Source organism: Suricata suricatta, chromosome 6 (genome assembly GCF_006229205.1).
Source record: "Suricata suricatta isolate VVHF042 chromosome 6, meerkat_22Aug2017_6uvM2_HiC, whole genome shotgun sequence".
In the NCBI taxonomy this organism is placed as follows: domain Eukaryota; kingdom Metazoa; phylum Chordata; class Mammalia; order Carnivora; family Herpestidae; genus Suricata; species Suricata suricatta.
In genome coordinates, this window is record NC_043705.1 from 135,058,660 (window position 1) to 135,086,238 (window position 27,579).

Here is a 27,579-nt window from a genome sequence, read left to right on the forward strand (position 1 = left end):
CATGTCCCAGCTCATATTGCCGGTGCTGACCTCTGCCGTGCTGCTCACGTGCCTTACGGGTGTTTTGGAAGTTTACCCTGTTAGCCACCATAACATTTTAAGCCATACAGCAACCTTGCATTTCTGCCAGGGATCCTGATCTTTCTGGAGCCTAAGCCCATTCCCCACTGGTGCCCCTTCCTTCCCAGGACCTCTTCCATCTAACCAGACACCGTACGGGCTTGTCACACACGCGCTGTTCCTCTGTCTCCCTTTGGAAAAACCTTGACTCTTAAGCAACAAGACACAGAATAACTTAGCCGACACAACTTGTAAGTGTCACAATTAATAAGCATTTGTTTAGAGGCTCCACAGTGTTGGGGCTTCACGTCAATGTGTCTGCCGTTCTCTTGGTCCTCCCTCAAGGCTGCAGAATGGCTGCCACGGGGCAGCCATTGCGTCTTCACAGAATATCTTCATTCGGTTCTTTGAACAGCTGGTTTCTGAGTACCTGTCTGTCCCCTCCGGATACATCTCTGAACAAAGCAAACAAAGACTTTTAGAGTAAATATTAACCTGTGAAAGGAATCCCATGAAAGGAATCTTCTTAGGAAGGGAAAATCTTCCCAGGGGCCCCCCCTCAGCAGATTTGCATCACCTCCCCCGCTTCCGCCACTCCGGTCCTGGTTTCTCTACTTGGTCCGAGGACCAGACTGGGGGCCTGTGGCAGAGCCACACCCGAGAACAAGCTTGGGAGAGTGAGTGTCTGGCAGAGTGGATGGCTTTGCCTGGTGGGCTTGGAATGATCTCATTCCCAGGATGGCTGCCCTGGATACAGTGCCAGGTCCATGAGCGGGGGGGGGGGGTTGACGGGCCCCGCCGGAGAATAACACTGCAAGTGAGGAGTGAAGAGGATGAAGATGGAAAGACGGAAATGCAAAAATATTTGCAGTTTATCTTGCGTACCGTTCAGAGAACCTTTAGCCAGGATGCGATATCAGATTTTCTGAATAGACATTTTACACTTGTAACAGTTTTGAGGAAGGAGTTAGATAAATACGCTCGCCTTATTTATGAGCCTGATTTGATATTAAACAATAGAAAGGGAAATAAGTCTATTACTTAATGCAAAATTAATGTAATAACAGATTTGCATATGCACGGTTATCAGGAAATTTCTTATAGGCATTACCCACCATTGACACCGAAATAGTCTAGAACACATTACCCAACATTGTCACTGGAATATTCTAGAACGGCACTTTTCCCACTGTCACAAAGAGTCGTTTGTTTTTTTTTTCATGATTGCCAATTTGTTGTGGACTGGTAATTTTTTCTTTTCTTTTTTTATTAAAAATTTTTTTTTACATTTATTTATTTTTGAGAGACAGAGAGTGTGAACAGGGGAAGGACAGAGAAAGAGGGAGACACAGAATCTGAAGCAGGCTCCAGGCTCCAAACTAGTGGTCAGCACAGAACCCGACGTGGGGCTCGAACTCACGAACTGTGAGATCATGCTCTGAGCAGAAGTTGGATGCTCAACTGACTGAGCCGCACAGGCGCCCCTGTGAACTGGTAGTTTGATGGTGTGTCCATGTCCTGTTTGCTGTAAGCTCCTGAGGGCAGACTCTTACTTTAGGGATCCCACTCCTCAAGGACTGGCCCCTGTCCCCAGCCACACTTGGAGTGATGCCCTTCTGGTCTTTCCATGAGGAAGAGCAGAGAATCTCATTACAGGTCCTGATGCCTACTGGCCGCACCCCCTTCACGCACATAAGGAAATCCTGCTCCTGACTCACCCCCTTGCCTCCATAGGGTTATGTGAGGTCTGATTGGGGTAATGAAAATCTGGGCAGAGTAGCCCACTTTTAAATATTAAATACGGCTATGTGCTGTTTCACTGTTAAATCAGGGAGAAAGCCCTAGCTTTTTCCTTCAGTGATAATTAAGTATCAGCTTTCCTTTGAACAATCCAGGGGTTCCCTGTTTGCAGAAACAAGCTGCTTTCTGTCTTTCCCACATGAGTGGCAGAGCGTGTTCACAGCGAAGCCCCGAATGCCTTGTCCCCGAAGTGGGGTCTGGTGTGCAGGCCCGAAGGCTGAGAGTTTCGTGTGGGTTTTCCTGGGGATTCATGGCCCAGAGGGAGGCAGAGTTGGGGGCGTCCGTGCCCTGTGTGTGCCGGAAAGGAGGGAAGGAAACCCCACAGTGCGCTGTATTCTCCACGCCCGGCCCTGGGGAGGCACGGGAGTCCAAGCGGCAGGTGCAGGGGCTGCCGTGAAAAGCAGGAAACCGGAAAGGAACAAGAATGGGAGAAAGAAGCTGTGGAGGAGGGCAGGTTTGCATTCTTGTAAATGCAAGGACACATTGGACCAGACATTCAATGTGAGTGGTTTTCGGGCCATTTGTGGGGATGGGAAGCAGGCATGTGATGTGGGCACAATGGTAGCTAAGATTCGGATGAGTAAACGTCCTGAAGACACAATGAAAGGCAGAGAGCTTGTTCTGGACCCAGGAGGGCTGGCCGGGAGCTGCAGCCTCTCTGAGCATTCACTTACCAGGTTTTGAGTGGCCCTTTTTTCGGCCAGTTCCATCTAGCTTCAGTACACACTCCCCCAGCGGTGCCCATCTCGTTGTTCCCATGGGTGCTGGAGGTGCTAGGCTCCATGGCCTGGCAAAAATAGAACCAGCTGAAGGTCCTCGGAATCTTCTGGCGTGACTTTAGAAAGTACATTATCAGGAAAAATGAAATCCAGTTATTTTTGTTGTTGTTTGAGAGCTGTGTCGATAGGTCACACTTTATTTGAAATTAACAGATATTCCTCATGTCTAATTTCTTTAGGATCATTAGCCTTGTAGAAAGTACTCACGGCGTCTTTCACGGTTTTCATCTCTGAGTAACAGATACTGTTTCTGGTGAAAACTAATACATTGTATTTTGATTTTTTTTTGATGTTTTATTTATTCTGGAGAGAGAGATTGTGAGTGGGAGAAAGGCAGAGAGAGAAGGAAAGGGAGAGGGAGACAGAATCGGAAGGAGGCTCCAGGCTCTGAGCTGTCAGCACAGAGCCCAACGCGGGGCTTGAACTCACGAGCTGTGAGATCATGACCTGAGCCAAAGTCGGACACCCCACCAACTGAGCTGCCCAGGCACCCCTAATAGATTTTTATTTTGGTCTCTATTTAAGCCTTGCATTAAAATAGTCTAACAACTCATTTATATAAAAGTATGCTCCAAGTATCAAATACAAATAGAATTATAATGTTAAGCCCTCTGCTATGGCTCCAAGTCCTGAAAGAATCAGGCTCAGCCTGATTGATTAGAGCCGCCGCTGTGTCCAGTAGAAATGAAATGTGAGTCCTCTCTGTCATGTAAATTTTCCCACTCACTGCCTTGAAATGTAAAAAAAAGTTGGTGTTTGTGAAATTAGTTTCAATAATATATTATAGCCCAACATAACCAAAATATTATTTCAACATGTAGTGCTTGTCAAAATTATTAATGCGGTCTTCTACAGTTTTTTTAATACTGATTTTTGGGAAATGGGATATACAATTACGGGCAGACTACACCTCAGTTTTCACCGTGGAGTGCTTTATTTGCCCGGCTTTCATTCTCGCTGGGGTCAATCTGCCTACTCTTTGCTGCACCTGGCAAGATAGTGAATATTTTAGGCTTGTCCATTGTTATGTGAACGTATTCACGGACAATGCGTGGCCACGTTCCAAGAAAACCGTACTTACAAAAACAGGTGGCAAGCCGGATGGGGCCTGCGGCTCGCCACCCCCTGCCCTAACTAAATTCATTGTCTTGTTTGACTTTTAAGCCTTAGAAGTTCATTTCTGTTTTGGCATAAAGTCTGCTAGCAAGATAGAGCTATTGTGATGAATTTCATTCACGAATATTCAGGGAAAATGTACCAGGAAACAAAAGCCATTGTTCAGTAATAAAAACCTTAGGACCACAGGAACTCCCCACCCGCCCAGGGCGGCTAGGCGTTTGTAGTGTGACTCTGCCCTCCCTGAGACTGCTCTGTCTCAGAGGCGCTTTGTGACTCTTTGCTGGTTGCCCTCTCTGTGCCTTAGGGTATGCGACTTTGGCAGGCTCAGTGGTAGAGCATGAAACTCTTCATCTTAGGGTTGTGAGTTCGAGGCCCAGGTCGGGTGTAGAGGTTACTTAAAATCTTAGGGGCGCCTGGGTGGCTCAGTTGGTTAAGTGGCTGACTTCCACTCAGGTCATGCCGTGAAAAGCAGGAAACCGGGTTCATGAGTTGGAGCCCCGCCTCAGGCCCTGTGCTGACAGCTCAACCCCAAGCCTGCTTCAGGTTCTGTATCTCCCTCTCTCTCTCTCTCTCTCTGTTCCTCCCCTGCTGGCACTTTCTCTCTCTCTCTCTCTCAAAAATAAAGAAACATTAAAAATGTTTTACTTAAATAAAATCTTCAAGGGCACCTGGGTGGCCCAGTCAGTTACGCATCTAACTTCGGTTCACATAATGATCGTGAGAGTTTTTGTGCGTTCAAGCCCTGCTTCTCTCTCTCCCCCTTTGTCTCTGTCACTCACTTGTGCCCTCTCTCTCAAAAAAAAATTTTTTTTTAAATAAGTAAAATTTTAAATAAAGTTAGTGTAGTGTCTGGCACATGTTCCTGGTACATTGGTCGTCATTGTTGGTATTGCTGTTACTACTAGTACTCTTGGTACAGAGAGTACTATTACTACCCTCACTACCACCGTTAGGGATTCACGAATACAGACTGGAACAGAACGCTTCAACTTGATTGACGCTGACGCAGTGTCACTTGGACGTGGTCTTGTTGGTGAGACGAGGACCAGGGGGACTCTGTTGCAGAACCTGCAGAGATTCCGATATTAGGCGTGGTGCCCGCCCCACCCCTCTGTCCTGGGAACTGCTGTTGGTGTGGCTCCATTGCTCATTCTCTTTTTTTTTTAATTTTTTAAAAATGTTTTTTATTTATTTCTGAGAGACAGACAGCACGAGCAGGGGAGGGGTAGAGAGAGAGGGAGGTACAGAATCCGAAGCAGGCTCCAGGCTCTGAGCTAGCTGTCAGCACAGAGCCTGACGCGGGGCTCGAACCCACAAACCTGTGAGATCATGACCTGAGCCGAAGCCAGACGCTTAACTGACTGAGCCACCCAGGTGCCCCAGTCGCTTGTTCTTTGCACCTGTATAATGAAAAGACTAATAGCTGCGCTGCCTCCCGCGTGGTGGAGAAGAGCACGTGCTACCACGCATGTGATGCACTTTGGAAGTTGCAAAGTGCTGGGCACATGTGAGCTAGTCCCATTTCCTGAATAGTTGTCTCTCTCTGCCTCTCTCACACGTCTAGTTGGATGTCAGGGGCTGATATAATCAGTAGGGCGGTTGGAAGGATGGAGAGAGATGCCTGCAGAACACTTAATTCGTTGGTGGAAACACGGTCTCCATTCAGGGAGGAGTAGCTGCTATTTTAAATTAGTTTAAGACACGGTCTTTTATCATAACCCATCCCTGTAGATCTCTCTCCGTCCTTTGGACTAGAAATATTATGGAATGACCCTGTAACAGTGTGACAGGTAAACTCCCAAATGTCCATGGTCTAACACACCAGAACATAGTTGGAAATTGACAGAATTAAGTCACTGGAGTCTTCAGGTCAGTAATTACTTTCTGGCTGATGAAAATGTCAAACCACCAGCGACGGTCTATGTAAACTGGGAGCCGAGGGCGTCCGGTAGTGTGATCCTGTCTCTAATCGTGTTTCCTTAGGGGTGGAGGTTGGACAGAGACCCTGGGTTTCACGAGGGCGGGATCACCCTCCAGTTCTCCGTGCGCCTAACCATTGGCCGTCAGAAGCACAAGACTGAGTTCGCCATGAAACAGAGGGACCCTCGGGGGCCAGGAGGGAGGCCCACACCTCCAGGACCACCCGTGTGGGGGCTCTGCTGTTCCTCTTTCTTGTTTCCTTTCATTCAGTAAAAGAGAAATGGAACACTGCCAAGACTGGAAACAAGCTAAACGTCCTCGCTTAGGGAGCTAATGAAATGCCCACTGGTGGTGGTGTTGCTACAGAGCTGTGGAAAGACAGCTGTGTGTCCTAACTGGGATTTCAGTAGGTGAGGACAAGATGCCTTTTTTTAAAAAACAAAAAACAAAACCAAAGTGTGTGTTTACCTGTAAGTGCTTGTAGGTGTGTATGTAATGCATACAGTTGTATGTTGATATGTGCATAGAACATACCCAGAGACACAGGATTTTCCCTCTATACCTTCTCCATATTTCTGATTTTAAAAAACAAAACCTTTGGGGGCGTCTGAGTGGCTCTGTTGGTTAAGTGTCAGACTGGTTTGTTTGTTTTTATTTTTATTATTTTTGAGAGACAGAGAGAGACAGTGTGAACAGGGGAGGGTCAGAGAGAGGGAGACACAGATTCTGAAGCAGGCTCCAGGCTCTGAGCTAGCTGTCAGCACAGAGCCTGACACGGGGCTCGAACCCACGAACCGTGAGATCATGACCTGAGCCGAAGTTGGACGCTTAACCAGCTGAGCCACCCAGGCGCCCCAGTGCCGGACTCTTGATTTTGGCTCAGGTTATGATCTCACAGATCGTGGGTTCGAGCTCCGTGTCAGGCTCTACGCTGACAGCATGGAGCCTGCCTGGGATTCTCTCTCTCCTTCTCTCTCTCTCTGCTTTTCCCCAACTTGCACATGCATGCTCTCTCTGTCTCTTTCAAATGTAAACTAAAAAAAAAAGAAAAGAAAAAAACAACCCTTGGATGCATTTTTCTGTCATTTAATGGTAACTTAATGGAGAAAATAAACCTACTGTTTTAAAAAAATTTTGATGTTTATTTATTTTTGACAGAGAGAGAGAGAGAGAGACAGAGTGCAAGTGGGGGAGGAGCAGAGAAAGAGAGAGACACAGAATGTGAAACAGGCTCCAGGCTCTGAGCTGCCAGCACAGAGCCCGACACGGGGCCCAAACTCACAATCCAGGAGATCATGACTTAAGCTGAAGTCAAGCACTTAACTGACTGAGCCACCCGGGTGCTCCAAAATGAACCTATTTTTATCTCCCAATTTATTTTACATCTGTCCTTAAACTATACTGAAAAGTTACTTTATATTTTGCAGCTGAACCATTTCTTATAGAAACACATTCTGGTTACATCATATAAGTAGTTAAAAAAAAATAACTGGATTTTTAGTTGTGTTCTGGGCATGTTCTCTTGAAGCACGTTTTAAGGACCACTTTGACCTCATGGCTGGCACTCTTTAGAGTGCCATGGAAGCCAGCATCAGACCGGATTTTTCAGGGGCGCGTGGGTGGCTCAGACGGTTAAGCGTCTGAATCTTGGTTTCAGCTCAAGTCATGATCTCACGGTTCATGAGTTCGAGCCCCGCATTGGGCCCCATGCTATCCATGTGGAGCCTGCTTGGGATTCTCTGTCTCTCCCTTCCTTGAATTCTCCCCTGCTTGTAATCCCTCTCTCTCAAAATAAATAAACTTTTTTAAAAAAGAGTTTTTCTGCTGTTTTCATACAAGTAAATCTAGCTGGATATATTTGTTTTATTAAGGTTTTCTTGGAAAATTCTCTGGCAGTGAGAAACGTGGCTCCCACCATCTGCCATCCATTTAATTGCAGAGTAGCGTGAGAATTGTGAACCCGTACTCTGAGGGGAGAAACTCCACCAGCCACACTACCGTGCTTATGTGGAGCTCCTTTTCTGTTTTAATGTTTATTTTTTGAGAGACAGAATTTGAGTGGGGGAGGGGCAGAGACAGAGGGAGCCACAGAATCTGAAGCAGGGTCCAGGCTCTGAGCTGTCAGCACAGAGCCTGATGTGGGGCTCGAACTCTCGAACCATAGGATCATGACCTGAGCCGAAGTCGACACTCAACCTGCTGAAACACCTATGTGCTCCTCTGTGGCTCCTTTCGCTCTGAGTCTTACAGAGCCCGTTTCCAAAATTACTTAAGCCCGCCATGCCCCCAGTCCTTCAGTGAGGTTGGGTCATGGATTTGTAATACATGTCGATGCTTTTGTGACAGTACGCATTATTTCCTGGGGTCCTCCAGGGTTCGCTCCGGTGCTTTAAAATTCCCTGGATTTGGGCAAATGTATCAGGTCGTGTATCCACCGTTTTATCCACCCACTAAAATTTACTTGTGCTTTCCCCGTTCATCCTTCCCCGCTGAGCCTCTGGCTATCCCTGATGTTTATACAGTCTCTGCAGCCAGGCCGGATTCAGAAGGCCACATGATCTGAATCAAAGAGTATATATGTGCGTTCATTTCAGACTGCTTTCACGTAGCACTGTGTATTTAAGGTTCTCCGTGTCTTGGGAGCAACTGGATAGCTCCTTTTGTAAAGTCTCTGACTAACATTCCGTTGTTTGGATAAATGGACAGTTTATTTGTCCATTCATGTTTTGAAGGACATCTTGATTGCTTCTAGATTTTGACAGTTATGAATAAAGGTGTTACAAACATTCACTTGTAGCTTTTGGTATGTTCCGTTGGCGAAATCCTTAAGAGATCTGAGACTGTGTTTAGCTTTGTGAGAAACCATCTTCCAAACTGGCTGTGCGATTTTGCATCCAGCCAGCTATGAATTCCCATTCTTGTTCCACATCTTTGCCACCATTGGGATGGCTTTCTGGATTTAATCATTCTAATGGGTTGATCTCGCTGTTTTAATTTGCAATTTCCCAGAATAATTGCTGCTGAATATCTTTCCATATGCTTGTTAGCCATGCCTGCATCTTCTTTGATGATGTGTCCAGATCTTTCCCTAATTTTTAAAGCGTCCTTATATATGCTGGATACATTATTTTTTTCAAATACGTAGTTTAAAAATATTTTCCCAGTGTGTTGCTTGTCTTAAGTGTCTTTCAGAGAGAAGTTAATGAATTCGAATGAATTTCCTTTTATGTACTGTCTTTTGATAATATTTCTAAGTCCTTGCCAAGTACATTGGAAACCTCTATAGACAGAACCACAATTTTACGTGTACATGTATGTATGTAAGTTTATGTTTGAGAGAGAGACACACAGAGATTGTGAGTAGGGGAGGGGCAGAGACAGTGGGAGACAGGATCCCAAGCACAGGGTCCAATCTCTGTGCTGACAGCAGGGAGCCCAGTGCAAGGCTTGAACTCAAGAACCACAAGATCACGACCTGAGCCGGCTGAAGTTGGACACTTTACCAATCGAGCCACCCAGGCGCCCCCACAATTTTATGTACGCAATACCCTAGTGTAAACAAGTGTGTACATATCTGATGTGTGCAGTCAAATTTAGTTATGAATTCGTAAAGCTCAGCTCCTCCCTTGAAAGAATGCATCACCTGATGAGGACTTCACATGGATGTGTCTAATGGACGTGCAAAAATGCATGACCTGGGAAAGCGCATGATCAAGGCCGCATCCTCAGGCAGGTTACACGTGTGCTAGCAAAGGAGAGGGAGGTGACAGGTGGTGGCAGTCAGATGCATTAGGAACAGGTTTATTTACTGAAGATGCTATGTTTGAGAGACCCCTCGAAGATCCATGAAACTCAACACAGACACAAGAGAACATTCTGGTGGTGATGCTGTCTCCAGTTGAAGAAGACAGGAGTGATGGTGTTGGTCCAGAAACAGCGAGGGTTCTCCATAATTTGAATAAAATATAGGGTTTCTGTAGGAGTATGTTGACTGGGAGGCAGACTGGAGCCATATTGTGGGCCCTTGGATGTGAAATGGAAGGCTTTGTCTTAGTTTGGTATGTACTGGCTAACGCTATGCCTTCGAAAGCGGGTGTGTGTGTGTGAGTGTGTGTGTGAGAGAGAGAGAGAGAGAGAGAGAGAGAGAGAGAGATTGGTTCCGGCTTCCCCTTTCCTGTTGAGTAGTTGGGGGTTGCACAGATCTGAGGTGAACACAGCAGCCCAGCTGCAGTAGTTCGGCGTTTCCTTCTCAGGGTGCTGACTGCGCTTCGCTAGTGTGAGGGCTGTGCTTGGTGAGGGAGAACGTTCCATGCTTTCTAGTCTGACCCCCAGGACCGCCTCGCAGCCGGAGCCAGTCACGTGACCATGTTGCTTCCTGTTCCTCACCTGGGAGGGGGGCTGCCTCTTCCACTGGGAGAATTTAGTTTCTGCCTCTGCGCAAAACGTGAAAATCAGCGAGTGGCAACAACTGTGTAAAATGTCCAGCAGCCCAGGGGGAAAGGACGGATGTGAGTACAAAGAACTTTTGTCCCTGGTTTAATTGGCTTTTGTTTACTGCCTGTTCAGGGTCAGGAAAATTATATTGCTGCTTTAGTAACCGTGCTTTTGAAAACTCTTCAAAGCATGATAAATTTCTGTTCAATATTTATTAACTGCTTTGAAGAGTCTGATGTAGCAAATAAAGATCGAGAGACCTTACATCTTTTTTATTTAATTTTTTTTTTTTTTGGTTAATTAGTAAGGTGAAGGACAGAAGCCCTATTGTAAGACTTTCTCAGTCATTATTAGGCTGGGAATGATAGTTTATTAGTGTAACATAATCGACCTCGTAAGCTTTTCTGCCATCTCTGATTTTCTAAAGTTGAAGAAGGGTTATCGGAGGTAAGGTTTATGTTTTTAAAAAATACTTTTAATGTTTTTATTTATTTTAGAGAAAGAGAGAGAGATTGAGCATGAGTGGGGGAAGGACAGAGAGAGAGAGAGGGAGACACAAGAATCCAAAGCAGGCTCCAGGCTCTGAGCTGTCAGCACAGAGTCCAATGCGGGGCTTGAACTCGTGAACCACGAGGTCAGGATCTATTAAAAAATATGAGAAGAAGTAGAACTCTTTCTTTTAGAATATTATACTACTCACTTTGAGAGTGTACCGCCTACCAGAAGTGGTGGGAGATTAAGTCCTGTAAGATAGAAAGGTGCAAAATTTTCTATTAAGCTGCTAATAAGGGCAGTCAGGCACTTGTTGGTATAATGCTCAGATCTTGTTTGATTTTTCTGTGATCCGAGGAACCTAGATGGTCAGGCCTGGGGCTCACTGGCGTACTGCATCCTAAGCAGATTGGAGCCAAAGCAAGGACTGCATTTGTTCAGTCCAAGGAGGGACAGATGCGTTTCATGATGTTACTTGTATGGTTGCCATCAGTCAAGGGAAAGTTTTTTTTTTTTTTAATGTTTGTGTATTTTTGAGAGAGAAACAGAATATGAAACAGGCTTCATGCTCCAACCTGTCATAACAGAGCCTGACACGGGGCTCGAACTCACTAACCATGAGATCATGACCTGAGCCAAAGTCAGATGCTTAACCAGATGCCCCTGGGAGGTTCTTAATAAATACATTTGATGGATTTAGAAATAATGGCTGCTTCTACCTAATCTTCAAGACATTACGATCATATCAAGTGGTTAGTTTTTACACCTTGAGTAAATTAAGTATTTCCAAAAAAAGGGAGGGAAGGACTCATTCTAGAAATAAACTGTAGCCAATGGACAGAAGCATGCACATGAGTTATCGAGTTGTGTTTGGTATTTGTTATTAAAACAAAAGCATTCGTATGAAATATGTTATCCCACGTGGGCTGGTTCCATGGGATGTACGTAGCTCAGTGCAATCCGAGTGTGTGTGTGCTGTTGTGTATCGACTCTTCTGGAACGTACCTGGCAGGTACCCAGGGAGGAGGAAGAGATGCAAGTGGAGGTGCAACCATGAGTGGGTCCAAGAACGTTTGCTTGTCTGTTCCTTACCCGGGGCTCATAAGGGCGTCCTCAGCCTCTCTCTGCCTGTGTTAACGGCACCGCCGTGACCAAAGATGGATTTACTTAGAGCTTGCGATTTCATTTTCCAAAAGATTTTCTCTGTTCACTAACTATGTATATACACACACACACACACACACACACACACACATACACACACATATAAATATATACACACATACGTATATACATATATATATATTCCACTGAACTCACAATGTGTTGAACCAGTTTCTGATCTGACTGTGATTATTACACCATCTGTATTTAGACCAAGTCAGCACTGCAGGCTGGGTCCTAAGGCCCCTGCTAATGCTGAAACCTCAGAGAATATCTCTGTATTCCCAGAGGATGGAATGCTCCTGGGGTGTAGAGCACATTTTTTCCTCAGACTCCATCCTCAGCTTTTCCCAGAAGAACTTTCCAGCTTATTCCTTTGAGAATTGTACCCTGTGAAACTATGCCCCTGCTTTTATAACACCTCGGAAAGGAAAATATTGATGTGTTCGTTTTTTTGTTTCTTTTTAAAGATTTTATTTTTTTAAGTGATCTCTATATCCAATGCGGGGCTTGAACTCACAACCCTGAAATCAAGAGTCGCTAGCTTCACGGACCGAGCCAGGCAGGTGCCCCTGTTGTGTACAATTTTGATTCAAATACTAGTTTTCGGGAACGCTAAGCTCTTCGAGACTTAATTTTCTAGCTCTGTGATTTAAGGAGGGGTTTACACTAGCCTGACCAGGTCATAGAGGCCTTTCCCTTCCAGCTTCCTCATCTACAGAATAGAATCCTCTGTGCTTCTCGCCCACCCATGGTAGAGAAGTACCTTCTCCCTGAAGCGCTGGCTGGCCCCGGCCCATGACAGGCCGGGTTCCCACACCTCCTGCCTTCTCAGCGCTCCTCGGCCTGTTTCTGAGAGTCCTCTCAAATGCAGAGAAACACTTGAACTTTGAGGGTGCATAGAATATGAACTCCCTATATTTTCTACAGTAAGCACAGACCGCATGTCCTTGAACTATAGACAGGCAGCTATTTCCAAGTTTGCTTTCATATTTCTTAGAAACTTCATGCAGTATTTATTTATGAACGGCTAGGTAATGTTCAGGGCAATCGGATTCATTAACTTATAAAAGCGTTTATTTCTGTTCCTGGTTGTGAGGTGCCTCCCCTGCCCTGGGTCCCTCCCTCTCTTGCCTTTTATTTAGATTTGGAGCTGCAGAAGGTCCGGCTTACTTGTAATTGGATTTGGGCGGAGGTCTTACTTAGCATGCTCTGTTATCAGTCATTTGTTTTGTCTAGGAATTCTGAAATCTTATTTTTTTTTTTTAAGATTGTAGGGGCCAACATTTTTTCCGATTTTTTTCCTTTTTTTTTCCTGTTTGTTTATTTTTTTAACATATGCAATTATTTTCCATCATTTACAATACGGTAGTTACAATGACACTCCAAACAGAAAAGCAAAGTAAAAAATCAGAACCCCAACTTCTATTTCATGTAATTAGACTTATACAGAAATTAGAAGGTTAAGTACCAACTAGTTAATCACCTAAGTTCACAGCTGTCTGAAGTGGTAATCATTATATAGCAGCTTATCTATGATACATTCAAGATACATGATACAATTTATTACTTGCCTATAAGCTAAAACACAGCCTGCTTAATACCTTTCCTTAAATTCCACCTCTATACTACAATATACTTGAGGATTTTTTTTTAAGTTAATTACCTGAAACTAAATACATTCAATCCTGTCTCCAGGATGAAGGTTTTTCTCTCACATCCCTTGCTGTTTGTCCATTTTAAATGCATCCATGTCTGTATGTATGGCTTTTAAAATACTTAAAAAAACAAAACAAAACAGCTTTATGGAGATAGGATTCACATACCATACGATGGACTCCTTTGAAGTGTCCAGTTCAGTGGTTTTTTTTGTGTGTATTCATGGGTAAGTGCGACCATCACCACAGTTTTAAAACTTTTTCATCACCTGACAAAGAAACCTACCCTTGGCTATCCCCTCCCCACCCCCCACCCTGCTGCCCCCACCAGTTCTACCAGCCCTAAGCACTCTCTTTTCTGTCTTTGCAGAGTGGCCTTTCTGGACATTTCCTATGAATGCAAACAAATAACATGCACATGGTCTTTTGTGACTGGCTTCTTTCACTTAGTACAAAGTTCTAACGGTTCATATATCCTGTGTTAGTGCTTCATTCCTTTTTATGGCCAAATAATATGCCATTGTGTGACTAGATGTACTACATTGTGTTTATCCATTGACTTGGAGTTTGTTTTAATTTTTTAAGGGGCGCCTGGGTGGCTCAGTCGGTTAAGCCTCCAACTTTGGCTCAGGTCAGATCTCACGTTCGTGGGTTCGAGCCCCGCGTCAGGCTCTGTGCTGACAGCTCCTCAGAGCCTGGAGCCTGCTTCTGGTTCTGTGTCTCCTTCTCTCTCTGCCCCTCCCCCTCTCATGCTCTGTCTCTTTCTGTATAAAAAATAAATAAAACGTTAAAAAAATTTTTTTTAAAAAGTAATCTGCACCCAATGTGGGGCTCAGATTCACAGCCCCAAGATCAAGGCCACATGCTGTACCAACGGGAGCCAGCCTGAGCGCCCCTCTCCATTCATTTGTTGATGGACATTTAGATTGTTTCTACTTTCATGTATCCTTCCAGGATGAAAGCTCCGCCCTTGGCCTCCATGTTTCTCTTTCCCTTCTTCACTGTATTCCATGCAGGACTTCTAGATTCTACTCACTATCTACGTTTTTACCTTGTAAAAAATATTATGTATTAAATATCTTCAGAAGCCTGTAGCCGTCTAGAGAACGTTTATATTGTATATGTGTGGTGATTTCCTTCCTTCAGTGCAGCCTAGTTTTTTCATTCTTTCTTCTTAGCAGTCTTCCTTCCCAGCGCGCATGGCAGCGCCCCCTTCTCAGTGAGGACCCAGTGCGTGTCTTCGGTGCTTTTCTGCACATGCGCTGTCTAGACTTGGGCACACTAGATGGACAGGCTGCAGTTCGGTCGCAGACCCCCGCAAGCAAGTGAATATCACAAAAATCAAGTCAAGTGAACTTTTTGGAAATTCATACAAAAGTTAGGTTTATACTATACTGTAGTCTACTAAGTGTGCAATAAAAAAAATAGAAAAATGGGGGAAAGTGTATTTTTCCTCACTTAAAAATGACTTATTGCTAAAAACAAAAAACAAAAAAAACAAGCATCATCTGAGTTTGGAGCAAGTCCTAATCATCACAATGAAAATGTTTGAAATATTGCAAGAATTAACCGAAATGGGACACAGAGACAAAGTGAGCAAATACTGTTGAAACAGTGGTGCCGGCTGCCTTGATACAGCTTTGCCACAAACCTCCAATCTGTAAAATAAATAAATAAGAAATAGAAAACCACGACGCAGTATCTGTGAAACACGATAAAGTGACATATGCCAGTATAGTCGTGGACACATAATACATTGGGCAGGGGTTTTTGGTTTTTGGTTTTTTTGGTTTGGGTTGTTGTTGTACTGGTGAGGTCATTGCATACATACTTTCCTGCATCGTTTCTCAACCTTGCAAAAAAGCCAGAGGGTCACCTGGTGCATCTTTCATTAAGTCTTGTATTGAATGGCCGCATAGTATTTCATGATGTGCACGATAGCAGAACCTACTTGGCGATTCGTCTGGTCTTGTTTCCGGTTGTGCCGCTGCCGGCACAGGGATCCTTCTACAGCTGGGTCTGGCAGCATTCACCTCTTGCTCTAAGCCTCCGTTGGCTCCTTATCTTAAAAACCATTGCCATCAAAGTTGGGCGCAGGAAGCATACGTGTCCGGGTCCACCATGTCCCCCTCCGTCCCAGACTGGCAGTTGAACTTGCCAGCTTCTCTTTCTGCCTCTTAGCTGCTGTCTGAGCCATGTCCTCTGAGGACCGTCCCTTCCCCTGCAACAGGGAATAGAAGTGTCCGAGCCCAAACTCCGGGGTAGACCTGGGTTCAAACTATGTGCCACCCAGACCCCCTCATACTTCCCTTTCTTCTGTGTTTCTAAGGAGCTTAATCTTGATTTTTGATATGGTTTTATATTAAGCTTTCTACTATATGAGTTATTGAGGGTTGGCGTACATGCTACCCTTCCAAGTTTAAGGGCTCTGGGGGACAGAATCCAGGCCCTGTGAGGCCGTGTGTGTGTGAGCAGGGGCCTAAGGGGGAAGTCTCTGTGCCTTCCTCGAAATTGCTGTGAGCCTAAAACTGCCTCTTTTTTTTAATGTTTGTTTATTTTTGAGAGAGAGAGCCAGTGAGAGGCGGGGGGTGGGGTGGGGTGGGGACTGAAGATCTGAAGCAGGCTCTGTGCTGGTAGCAGTGAGCCCAGTGTGGGGCTTGAACTCCTGAACTACAAGATCATGACCTGAGCCAAACTCAAGATGCTCAACCGACTGAGTCAGTGAGGTACCCTCTTAAAGCTGCTTTTTTAAAAATTAAATGATAGTTTTAAACAGAGAGGGAGGTCAACCATAAGAGACTCTTAAATACAGAGAACAAACTGAGGGTCGCTGGGGGGAAACAGAGGAGAGGGAAAAGGGGAGATGGGCATTGCAGAGGGCACTTGTTGGGATGAGCACTGGGTGTTTTGTGTAAGCGATGAATCATGGGAATCTATCCCCGAAACCAAGAGCACACTGTATACATTGTTAGCCAACTTGAAAGTAAATTATATAAAAAGAATAATAAAAATATAACACAAAAATAAAATTAAATGCTAAGCAACAGTTACGGAGACCGTTAAAAAGATTAGTGTATGCCAGAGGTGTGGGAGAGGTAGCGATGAGGAGGGGGAGCACAGAGGACTTTTAGGACAGAGAAACTACTCAGCATGATCCTCTGATGGTGGGTGTCTGTCCTTACACAGCAGACCCTTGGAATGCGCAGGACCGAGTCCTGTGACGTAGACTGAGGATCGTAGGTGGCGATGGTGTATCAGTGTGGTTTCATCGGCTGTAACAAACCCACCACCTTGGTGGGGGGTGTTGATGAAAGGGGGGGAATCTAGCCCCACTTTTTGTTTTTACTCTTCCTCCGGCATGATTCATGGAGCCATGCACATAGTAGGTGTTTGAAGTCCAGACTTCCTCGTTTCCTACCATGTAGGCAGCCTCTGTCAGCATGAACTGTGGTTCCGGGAAAGTAGTGACCGGCGAAGACCAGTGGGCACTGGTGAGGGTTTGAAAGGAAAATGCCTTTAAGTTGTGTCTTGTCCAGCCCCCAGCTATGTCGTCTTTGAACATGAAATTCACCAGGGAGGGAAGCCGAAACTGAAAAGAGAGCCAGTGGAAACACGGGCTTACCCCTCCTCGCGATGGCTCTGTGGGTTGCCCGTGGCGACAATCTGCCCACGGGTCCCCCACTTCCCTGGTTAAATTACTAGGAAGGGGCAGAAACGCAATCGCACTGGGAGCCTGGAAAGAGTGGCCGCTCCGGGCAGCTCCACCCCCTCCTCCCTGGGCTCTGTGAAATCCTACCACCACACCACACTAATTAGCCCCAGAATGGAAGGGGTTGTCATGGCGACTGAGCACTTTTTAAAGCACAGGAATGGTGTTCATTATTGTTCAGTGTCTCTCGCTGTGGCGGAAAGGTCAGTGTGGCAGTTGGTTTCCATATGAATCTTGGCCCGAGAGCCAAGCTGAAGGTGGGATGTTCCTCGGAGAGGCTGAAGATGGTGAGTGCGGCTGAACTTTCTGGACAGGGCGTCATTTTTGTGATATTTTTTTAGGACGGTCTAGGCACCGGTCCCAAACTAAGGAATTGTGTGGACTTTGTTAAATAGGGATTGGAAGAGAAGACTGAGGAGAAACCCAGGGGTCAGGAATGGGGAGAGCTTGAGAGGGACCGAGAAAAGTCTTTGAGCTTCGAATGACTAAACATTAAATTAGTAGGTGTCTTTGATTAAGAATTTAGCAAAGTTGACAAAGTCTGATGCTTTATTCCATGGTTTTAAATTTCAGTGGGATGCTAATCTTTGTGGATCACAAGTGCTCAGACTCTATTCCCAAATACGTATAACGGAAACATTTTAACCAAATCTTTCCAGATCCGTTGCCTGTCTGTATTTTTTAAACATAATTATAGATGTAAGAGTAACCATGGGTAATTTAATTTTGTTTTTGTTGCTGTGCTCGCTTCGGCAGCACATATACTAAAATTTTGTTTTTGTTGTTGTGTTTTTCTTGCTTTTCTAAGAATATTTAAATAATGAAGGCTAAAAACCAGTGAGCCACAATTTTTTGGATGTTTGCCCTAACTTATTGGCTGTACTTGGCTAGAATACTGCTGAGTAAAGACAAGCTGACCACATTGTTTGTAGAAGAAATTAAATTAAATATAAGAGAAATGAGCCTGCTGGAGGTGAGGGCACGCTGTTCCATCAAAAGCCAGAGGGGAGATTTGCAGAACATTCCTCACGCGGATTCTTTGCTCGTTTGGGAGGCGTGCAGGATAACGTGGCTTGAAGCCTAAATTTGTGTTAATGAGTGCCTTTATGAGGATTGCAAATTTAAGCCACTTTTTCTTCTTTCTTTTTTCTTTTTTGGACTGTGTGACAGTATACTTACATCCTCTGGCCCTGGTTTTCAGTCACTTTATTCACAGCTGTATAGGATAACAACATACAAATTAATTAAAGGGGATGGCTGTTGAGTTTGAAAAACAAATCACTGCCCTGAAAGCCGGCAGTGGGAAATGGCCTACTTTCGGGCTTAACTCTGAAAGACTATTGTCCAGTCCTCGCTGCCAGTTTGTTTGGTAACTTGAGTGGATAAGAGAATACATTTCAGAACATTAAGTCTTGGTCGGAGTTTTGTCTTTGGTTTGTATTTTCTGGGATTAATTTGCTTAGGGACCATCGTGTAGAACTCTCAATAAGTGGAGTATTTGACTTGATATTGAGAAAATTAAAATTCCTTTTTATTTTTGTCTCTTTTGTCCGCCGAGCGCACTCTTTCTCTGCACTCCCCACCGTAGCCTCGCCCACCCCTCCCTCGGTCCCTCCCTGGGTCTCCATATTCTCTGGCGGAAAAAAAAAAAATCTCTTTCAGTGCCTTGAAAATGAAACTCAAAAAGTAAATAAAGTCCCAACTGGATGATACTTTAGATTCTTGGAAAAAACTGGATTAAAACTGGTGGTATTTCATGATCATTACAATAGAGATTTGAACGTGGATATTAATCCCAGGGAATTACTGGTCTCTGCTAAGATACGATGGTGTTGTGGTTATATTAAGAGACGGGATTGATCCTATTTACCAATGACACATGTGAAGTCTGGGACTTTGGGAAATTTAAGGGCAGGGAGCAAGGGCTCGCGGACGGGCGGGCAGGATGGACAGGGTGGTGACTGTTGAAGCCAGGTGACAGGTACCTGGGGGTGGGGTTGGCTTTCTATTCTGTAGTTTTGTGTAGGTCTCGTGTGTGTGTGTGTGTGTGTGTGTGTGTGTGTGTGTGTGTGTGTGTGTGTTGTGTGTGTGCATGCGCACGTGTGCTGGGATGGCCTTACCAACTTGTCACCGTCTCGTGTGTTTCAGATGCCAGACCAGTTTGACCAGGCGGTGGTGCTAAAGCAGCTGCGGTACTCCGGGATGCTGGAGACGGTGAGGATCCGGAAGGCCGGGTATGCCATCCGAAGACCCTTTCAGGACTTTTACAAAAGGCAAGGCGGGCTGAATGGATCCTCTTTCCTCTCCGAGGGGCCGGGAGGAGAGGAGTTGGAGCACGGTGACTCCGGGCGTCTCTCTGTTGCAGGTACAAAGTGCTGATGAGGAACGCGGCCGTGCCCGAGGACATCCGGGGCAAGTGCACGGCCCTGCTGCAGCTCTACGACTCCTCCAACAGCGAGTGGCAGCTGGGCAAGACCAAGGTGAGGCCACCGGGAAAGCATGTCACCCCCCAGGCCCCCGAGCACCTGCCACTGCAATAAATCACGGTTTCCCTGGGGGAAGATAGGCTGCCGTGCTCCCATTTTCTGTCCTCCAGACGGTTAATATTGCCTCTGAAGCCTTTGGCTTTCCAGGAACTCCGTTTTCTGAACCATCGGCTCCTGAGGGTGCAGGTGCGTGTTGTCACTCGGGCAGTCAGCCAGTGTTGGTGGATGAGCGGTTCGGTGCCACGAAGGGCTGGGCTCTGGCTCGAGTGCAGGGAGCTCCCGGACCCTTCTGACGGTGGGGAATCCCGGGCCCAGAGCTGCCCTGAGCTGCGGTGCCTGGCCAGCAGACTGAATCCCCATCAGGCAGACACAAAGCCAGCCCAGCGAACCAGGGGAAGTCCATTGTCCAGATGTGCTGGCGCAACTGACATGGGGCTTTGACCCCTATTCCAGACAGGAATTCCGAGTGGCAGGCAGTTTGGCCTCAACAGCAAAAATGAGCCATAAAATCAGTTGTGTGACTTGGTCTCCCTAGATCTGGGAACTGCTGGAAACCTCATCTCCTTTCTACTCCTGTGTCCTCACTCTGTTCACAGGCCCTGTCACATGGGGAAGACAGACATGTGACACAGGGCACAGAAAGGCAGGCTGCTGGGGGGGGGGTTGACCTCTGAGTGTCTGCATGTGCTCAAAGGTAGGATGTGGTCCTATCTGATCCACCTGACTCGGGAGGCAGTGCAGCACCAGAAAAGTATGTTAAGGTTTCTACTCCTATACACTGGGGTTTTTTTTGTTTATTTACTATTTTTTTAATGTTTGTTTATTTTTGAGAGAGAGAGAAAGAACATGAGTAGGGGTGAGGCAGAGAGAGAGGGAGACACAGAATCCAAAGCAGGCTCCAAGCTATGAGCTGTCAGCACAGAGCCCAACGCAGGGCTCAAACCCACAAACTGTGAGATCATGACCTGAGCTGAAGTCAGATGCTTAACCAACTGAGCCACCCAGGCTCCCCTTAATGTTCATTGATTTTTGAGAGTGTGAGTGAGCGAGGGGCAGAGAGAGGGAGACAAAGAGTCTCAGGCTCCCCGTGGACAGCGCTGAGCCCTATGCAGGTCTAAAACCACGAGATCATTAACCAAGTCGAAATCAAAGGTCAGACACTAAACTTACTGAGCCACCACCCAGGTGCCCCCCCCCATGACATTCTGTTTAGCCAAAAAAATCTCTATGTTTAAAAAAAAGAGAGGGGCACCTGGGTGGCTCAGTGGATTAAGCTTCCAAGTTGGGCTCAGGTCATGATCTCACAGTTTGTGATTTCGAGCCCCACATCGGGCTCTGTGCTCTCAGCACAGAGCCTGCTTCAGAGTCTGTGTTCCCTTCTGTTTCTCTGCCCCTCCCCTGCTTGCACTCTCTGTATCTCTCTCAAAAATAAATAAACATTGAAAAGGGGGGAGTAGAATGATTGACTTTCCTAGTCCATCATTTGTTACGGGCTGCCGTAACAAAACATGGCTGACTTAAAACAGATATTTATCTACCACAATTCTGGAAGCTGGCCGTCTGAGAGCAAGGTGACAACGCGATCAGGTTGTGGTGAGGGCGTCTTCATAAGGTAGAGAGCAAGCTCTGGCTTCTCTTCTTACCGGGGTGCTGATCCCATGATGGGACCCCCCAGCCCCCCGACATCATCCAAACCTACTGACTTCCTGCGGGTCCTCCCTCCAAACCCCATCACATTGGGAGATGGCGAGGGCATAGACATTCAGTCCATAACCTCAGTGACAAGTATGGAGGCATCATTTGGGGACACTCAGCAAGGGAAAGCATAGAATGGACGTAACTCTTCTACTCTCAAGGGACGTCATCCTTGCCAGGGATTTGAGACCCGAACACCTGCCAGGGATGGCAGGCAGAGGTATTGTACTAATTACAATGTATAGTACAATATAACAAACTACCACTAACCCCGTCACCCGAACAACACACGTCCATTATCTCAGAGTGTCACTGGTCCCGGGTCCAGACAGGGCTCAGCTAGATCCCTGGTCGGCGTCTCCCAGGCTGCATTCAGAGTGTCAGCCAGGGCTGCCTTCGCTTCTGGAGCTCAGGGTCCTCTTCCAAGCTCATGTGCCAGAGTCTATATTTGTGGTTGTAGGACTGGGGCTCCTGTTTTCTTGCCGGCGGCCCCGCCCAGGGCTGCTCTCGGCTCCTAGAGGGCCCCCCACAGTTACCGCGGGACCCCTCCAGCAGCCCTCCCCCCGTGTGGCAGCTCACTTCTTCAGGGCCAGCAGCGGAGTCCCGCTGTAGTCTCCTCCAAGGGAGTCTTCACAGAAGTGAAGTGAAGTGACCTTTGTCATATTCTGTTTACTAGAAGGGAGTCTCCGGTGCCACCCACGTTTGTAGGATTTAACAGGGGTCTAGCTCACTGGGGGTCACCTTAGGATGTGTCCTCATAGGTTTCTAGGTCTCTCTACCTGGAATACTACTCCCTCCCCACTCCATCCCACCCATTGAGCTGACTCCTCCTTCCAGCCTCAGCTTAGATACGACATTGATGTTCTCCATTGAACCCCACACGAAAAACACACCCCTACACCAAGCCCAGCTCCCTCCTCCCTACCTCAGTGCCACGTGACACGTAACGTGCTCTCGTGCCTTCGTGCATTGCCTGTGGACTTGTCTACAATCCCCCAGGCGAGAATGTAGACTTACTTGTTTTTCTTCATGCTGCACCCAGTAGGAGCTCAGTCAGTGTGCGTGCAGTGCTAACACAAGTGTGAGGCATGGAACGAGGGGATTACCCACTTAGTTACCCAGGGGAAACTTTCTAGAGAAGACGGTTCAAATGGAGTTCTTGCAATACAGTATTATCCTCTCTTGACTTTTGATCAAAAGAACTGATCCAGGTTCACTTACAAGTCCATTATGAAAACCAAGCCCAAGCAAGGCTTGGGACCAGGCATAAGCCAGGGGACGCCCATAATGACATGGGCATTGCCCTTCGGGTTACTGTGCTGCCGGGAGAAATAACATCCACATACAACCAGTAAGTCCTATGGTATCATCTCCTCCAGGAATAAAGACACAGCTTCTTCAAGAGAGAGAGCTCCCTGTGGACTGAAATGCTTAGGGAAGCATTCAAGATGAGGAAATCTTTATTTTATTTTTCTTAACATTCATTTTTGAGAGAGACAGAGGATGAGTGGTAGAGGGGCAGAGAGAGAGAGAGGGAGACACAGAATCCGAAGCACGCTCCAGGCTCTGAGATGTTGGCACAGAGCCTGACACAGGGCTTGAACTCCCAGACTGCAAGATCATGACCTGAGCCGAAGTTGGATGCTTACCCAACCGAGCCACCCCGGCGCCCCATGATGAGGACGTCTTTAAAGAGGAGTTCAGTTTTCCTTGGTGACACATTGGAAATAGAAGTAGGATGGAAGCCTGACCATTCACAGAAACATTGGGAAGTAAATGTAAACATTAGAGCGTTCGAATTGTGTCCACTAAAGAGCCTTGACCTCGACCGGTGTTTGACTCAATTATACACTAGTGTGTGTTTTGCTTGGTGTTGCTGCCAGAAGGTCCTTGTATTTAAAGCCTTGAAACTAATGAATCTCTGGGTCTTCTGGTAAAGAAGGTTCCATCCTCCGTGACAGAGAGAGATGCGGACAGTGTCGTAGTTGGCAAATTAAACATGGCGCTGGAAAGTTGGCTTACGTAACACACATTTAGTTCTTGGAAGGCAAGAGTTCATATTGGCTGGGGAAGTATTCGTTCCACAGGGGAGAGTCCTGCCTGAGAAGCCCCCCGAAGAACAGCCCGTGTGGGAGACTCCCAGGTGTGGCCCCGCCGAGAGGTTGAGTGGAGGGTGACCTGGTTTGGACTCTGCTGCCTTGTGATTCTGACCCTTTTCATTTTTCTGACCACCTCCACCATATTGCCAGACTTTCCACCCTTTAATTGGTGGTAATAAAGGCTGCAAGAGGTATTTTTATAGACATCTTACTAGAATAATCCTTAGGCTTCCAAGCTATTGGGAAAAGGATGAAAAGAAGCCACATGAGCTTGTTCATAAATGAGTTCATTAGAACAGTCCCTGGAGTGGGCTCTGCCCTTTTCTGGGCCACTCGATGGCGCCTGGTGAGGGCAGCAGCTCCGTTCTCAGTAGCTGGGTCGGGCTGCCTCCGTCTTGGCCGCAGCCCAGGGAAGTGGGGGATGTGACCGCAGCTCCCCACTGCGCCGGGAAAACTGATGTGACTTTCTGTGTGTCGGTGTATGAATTCAGAGTGGATGGTCTTTTTAAAACTTTTTTAATGTTTATTTATTTTGAGACCAAGCGTGAGCACAAGCAGAAGAGAGGCAGGGGGAGAGAGAAAGAAAGAGAGAGAGAGAGAGAGAGAGAGGGAGAAAGAAAGAGAGAGAGAGACAGACCCCCAAGCAGGCTCTCCATTGTCAGTCCAGAGCCTGACACAGGGCTTGGTCCCACGAACTGTGAGATCCCTGAGCTGAAATCAGGAATCAGACGCTAACTGAACCACCCAGGCGCCCTGGAGTCAATGTTCTTAATGAAGCTGAGTTGGGTCTTTAGAAGTATTTTGCTCTATTTGTTTGCCCTTCAGGTTAGTGAAAGAAAATTTAGAAAAAGATGTGGAAGTAAATTTAACAGGCCGAGCAAGAGCTCTTTTTGATGGGCATGAAACATAACACTAACATAGGTATACCTCCAACTGTAATTTAAACCAAGACATTCCGTAGACTTCTGATAAGGTGTGAGACACTCTTGCCTTCATAAAACTTTGTTCATGGAATAAATACACTGCTCATTAGAAGTGACCCTTGTTTCATTATAGCTTTGCCACTACCATGCTTCCCTAAGATTAGACTTTATTACATTTTTGAAAAAAATTTTTAATGGTTTATTTATTTTTGATAGAGAGAGAGAGCAGGGGAGGGTCAGAGAGAGAGGTAGACATAGAATCCGAAGCAGGCTCCAGGCTCTAAGCTGTCAGCACAGAACCCGACTCAGGGCTTGAACCCACGAATCATGAGATCATGACCTGAGCTGAGGTCGGTTGCTTAACTGACTGAGCCACCCAGGCGCCCCTGGACTTTCTTTTAAATGCTCCCCAAAGTAGCAGCATTAGAGGAAGATCTTTAATATTGAAAAAATAGTCTCAAAAAAGTTAAAATACTTAAAGTCCAGTCTTGAGGAAAGCTTCTGATCCATGGTTTTGATAAACAGATTCATATTTCTGAAAACTTTTTATTATAAAAATAAGCTGGGGCGTGTTGGTGGCTCAGTCAGTTAAGGGTCTGACTTCAGCGCAGGTCATGATCTCACAGTTGATGAGTTCGAGCCCCACGTTGGGCTAGGGGCTGACAGTTCCCAGCCTGGAGCCTGCTTCAGATTCAGGTCTCCCTCTCTCTCTGCCCCTCCCCTACTCATGCTCTCTCAAAAATAAAAATGTTGAAAAAAATTTTTTAAATAAGCTTTATACTTGTAACTTCCTTTTTTTTCTTTTGCCAGAGATGTAGTCTCTTCATGCATTGACCGAGTATATAATTGTAATTATAGAAAGAGGCTTCTATGAAACACTTTTCTAGGAGAGTTCTTAGTGGTAGAGTTTTATAACTGAACGGGAATCCAGAGTGGGAGTGGGTAAAGCTCCTGTGAGTCACTTGGTGGTAGGAAGTTTTATTTGCTTTTTTACCCAAATGTTGGAAGAGACCGAACAGAGAGTCTGGGGAAATGTGTTATTAAGACAATGTAACGTATCATTATAGGTCGGAATGACTCACCAGAGCATAAATCAAAACATCATGAGTGAGAGAGTGTCATTTAGCCCCTTGCCCACCGCCACCAGAATGCTTCCACGCTGTTAATAGAAGAGAATAAAAACGTGTCACTAGTTTTTCCAGGGAACGATTCATAATTTCTTATACATGCAGCAATTCTGAAATTATAACATTAAAAGCTACCTTGATTGAGGAAGGGTCTTGATATTTTCACATCTTTCCAACTAGCGGGAATTCTGGTACAGTGCCAGGAATCAGATACGCTTCCCGTATGTCCTGAGCATGAGATTCAGGTGCCTCTTCGCAGATCCGGGCTAGCCAACAGCGACGCTCTGTTTAGTCCCAATCCTGGTATTCTGGTGATGGCCAAGCCAAGATGGAGCGGGGACGGTTCCATTTGAATCTCAAACAGTCTTCAGAATTGTGTTCTTCATGTCTATTTTTTCAATAAAGCTATTTTTTTAACTTATTTTTTTTGTGTGTGTGAGAGAGCGAGCGAGTGGAGGAAGGCCAGAGAGAAAGAGGGGGAGAGAGCTGTCAGCACAGAGCATGTGGGGCTCAAATCCACAAACCATGAGATCATGACCTGAGCCAAACCAAGAGCCAGATGCTCAACTGACTGAGCCACCCAGGTGCCCCTTGATGTTAGTTTTTAAGATGCATTAAAGGTTTTGAGGCCACGATACTGTGATCCTAATAGTCCCGCAGAGTTTCCATGTGTGGCAAGGTAATGTTTTGCACAGTTCTTGGATTTTCCTTCCTCCCTCTTTTTTTTTTTTTTTAAGTTTATTTATTTGGAGAGAGCAAGAGAGATAGCAAAGGAGAGGCAGAGAGAGGAAGAGAGAGAGAGAGAGATAATCCCAAGCAGGCTCTGCACTGACAGTGGGGCTCGAACCCATGAACCATGAGATCAGGACCTGAGCCAAAGTCAAACGCTTAACCGACTGAACCCCCCAGGTGCCCCTCTGTCCTTTTTTACCATAGCGTGTTTCTCTGGATTTCTCGTGACTTACACTTCACGTAGGACTGGTGCCGGTCCATGAACTATTTGTCCCATGATGAGATATGTGATCATAAACATTGATGGCAACTTCATAGTCCGTTATGACCATTGAATCTCATAATAACCCCCCAAAATGAGACTTTTCTAAATCTTTGCTTTTCCTTTCTAGTAACATATTTTTACTCTATTTTACAAAAGTCTTAGTACACAACAGAGGGGAATGTTGATAAAACAAAGTAGCCCTTCCCCAAGGGGAGTTTGAGAAGCACTGTTCTAGAATACATGGCTGTGTGGCTGGAGCAAACTTAGGGAGAGAGAAGAAAGCCTTACCTCCCCAAGAGATCTCTGGCCCAGAGAGAATCTCCTCTTACCAGCTGTGTTCTTTGCTCCTGATGTGTCCCTTTCCCCGGGGCAGGTCTTCCTTCGAGAATCGCTGGAGCAGAAACTGGAGAAGCGGCGGGAGGAAGAAGTTACCCGGGCAGCCATGGTGATCCGGGCCCACGTCTTGGGCTACTTCGCACGGTAAGCAGCACGCACAGGGGAGAGGCCATGGAGCGCGCCAGGAGGGGGCTTCCGTACTGTGCATCCCCGGGCAGGGCAGCCCTGGTCATTTGCTTTCATTTCCAGTAGACCCGGACGGAGGTTAGGACCAGGCTGTGGAGAGCCGCAAGTTGGTGCTCAGGACTAGCAATGCCAAGTGCCTGGTCAGCTTGACCTGGACAGAAAGAAGGAAAGGGGCCTCCTGGTGTCTCCATTAGAGCAGGGACAGGAGGGGACAGTGCTGAGATCCATAAATCGTTTCCCCAGTCCCTCTGTGTCGTGTATCAAAGCTGCAGGCAGCCTGGTTGTCTTGACCTGGCTGTCATCACGTCGTGTCCCCAGAGACCCACTCTCCAGCACTGGGCCAGTGAGGCAGCCTCTGGTCTTGTGCACTTGAGTTCTGTCCACCTCTTCGGACCTGCGTGCCACATGAAACCCCACATTGTGACATTTTCTGAAGTATAGAACAATCCTGCTGTGACATTTTAGCCCCCACCCCCCACCCCCATCATGAAAACAAGAGACCATATCAAATCTCTTTGGGTCCTGTTTACAACGCGACTTCAGAGTCAGCATTAGGGGTTATGGGTTTATTTAGCCAAGACAATGATAGGGTTCT

General features: G+C 46.3%; 1 protein-coding gene and 1 long non-coding RNA gene across 3 annotated transcripts in view; one reads left to right on the forward strand and one right to left on the reverse strand.

The window, feature by feature from the left end:
• The window catches only part of MYO10 (myosin X), a 227,099-nt gene that overhangs the window by 168,302 nt on the left and 31,218 nt on the right, over positions 1-27,579 (forward strand). Inside the window, exons 20-22 of the mRNA XM_029941062.1 lie at positions 19,284-19,408; positions 19,501-19,615; positions 26,836-26,942. Of these exons, the coding sequence (XP_029796922.1) occupies positions 19,284-19,408; positions 19,501-19,615; positions 26,836-26,942 (347 nt within the window). The remainder of the gene's footprint in view (positions 1-19,283; positions 19,409-19,500; positions 19,616-26,835; positions 26,943-27,579) is intronic.
• LOC115293270 lies at positions 313-27,435 on the reverse strand. Of its 2 annotated transcripts, XR_003909461.1 has the most exons (5): positions 26,792-27,435; positions 25,601-25,853; positions 25,421-25,497; positions 2,535-2,695; positions 313-515 (listed from the first exon to the last, which is right to left on the reverse strand). It is a non-coding gene; the product is annotated as an uncharacterized LOC115293270 (long non-coding RNA). The 2 variants fall into 2 exon arrangements; XR_003909460.1 differs by lacking the exons at positions 313-515; positions 2,535-2,695 and having other exon boundaries at positions 25,223-25,497.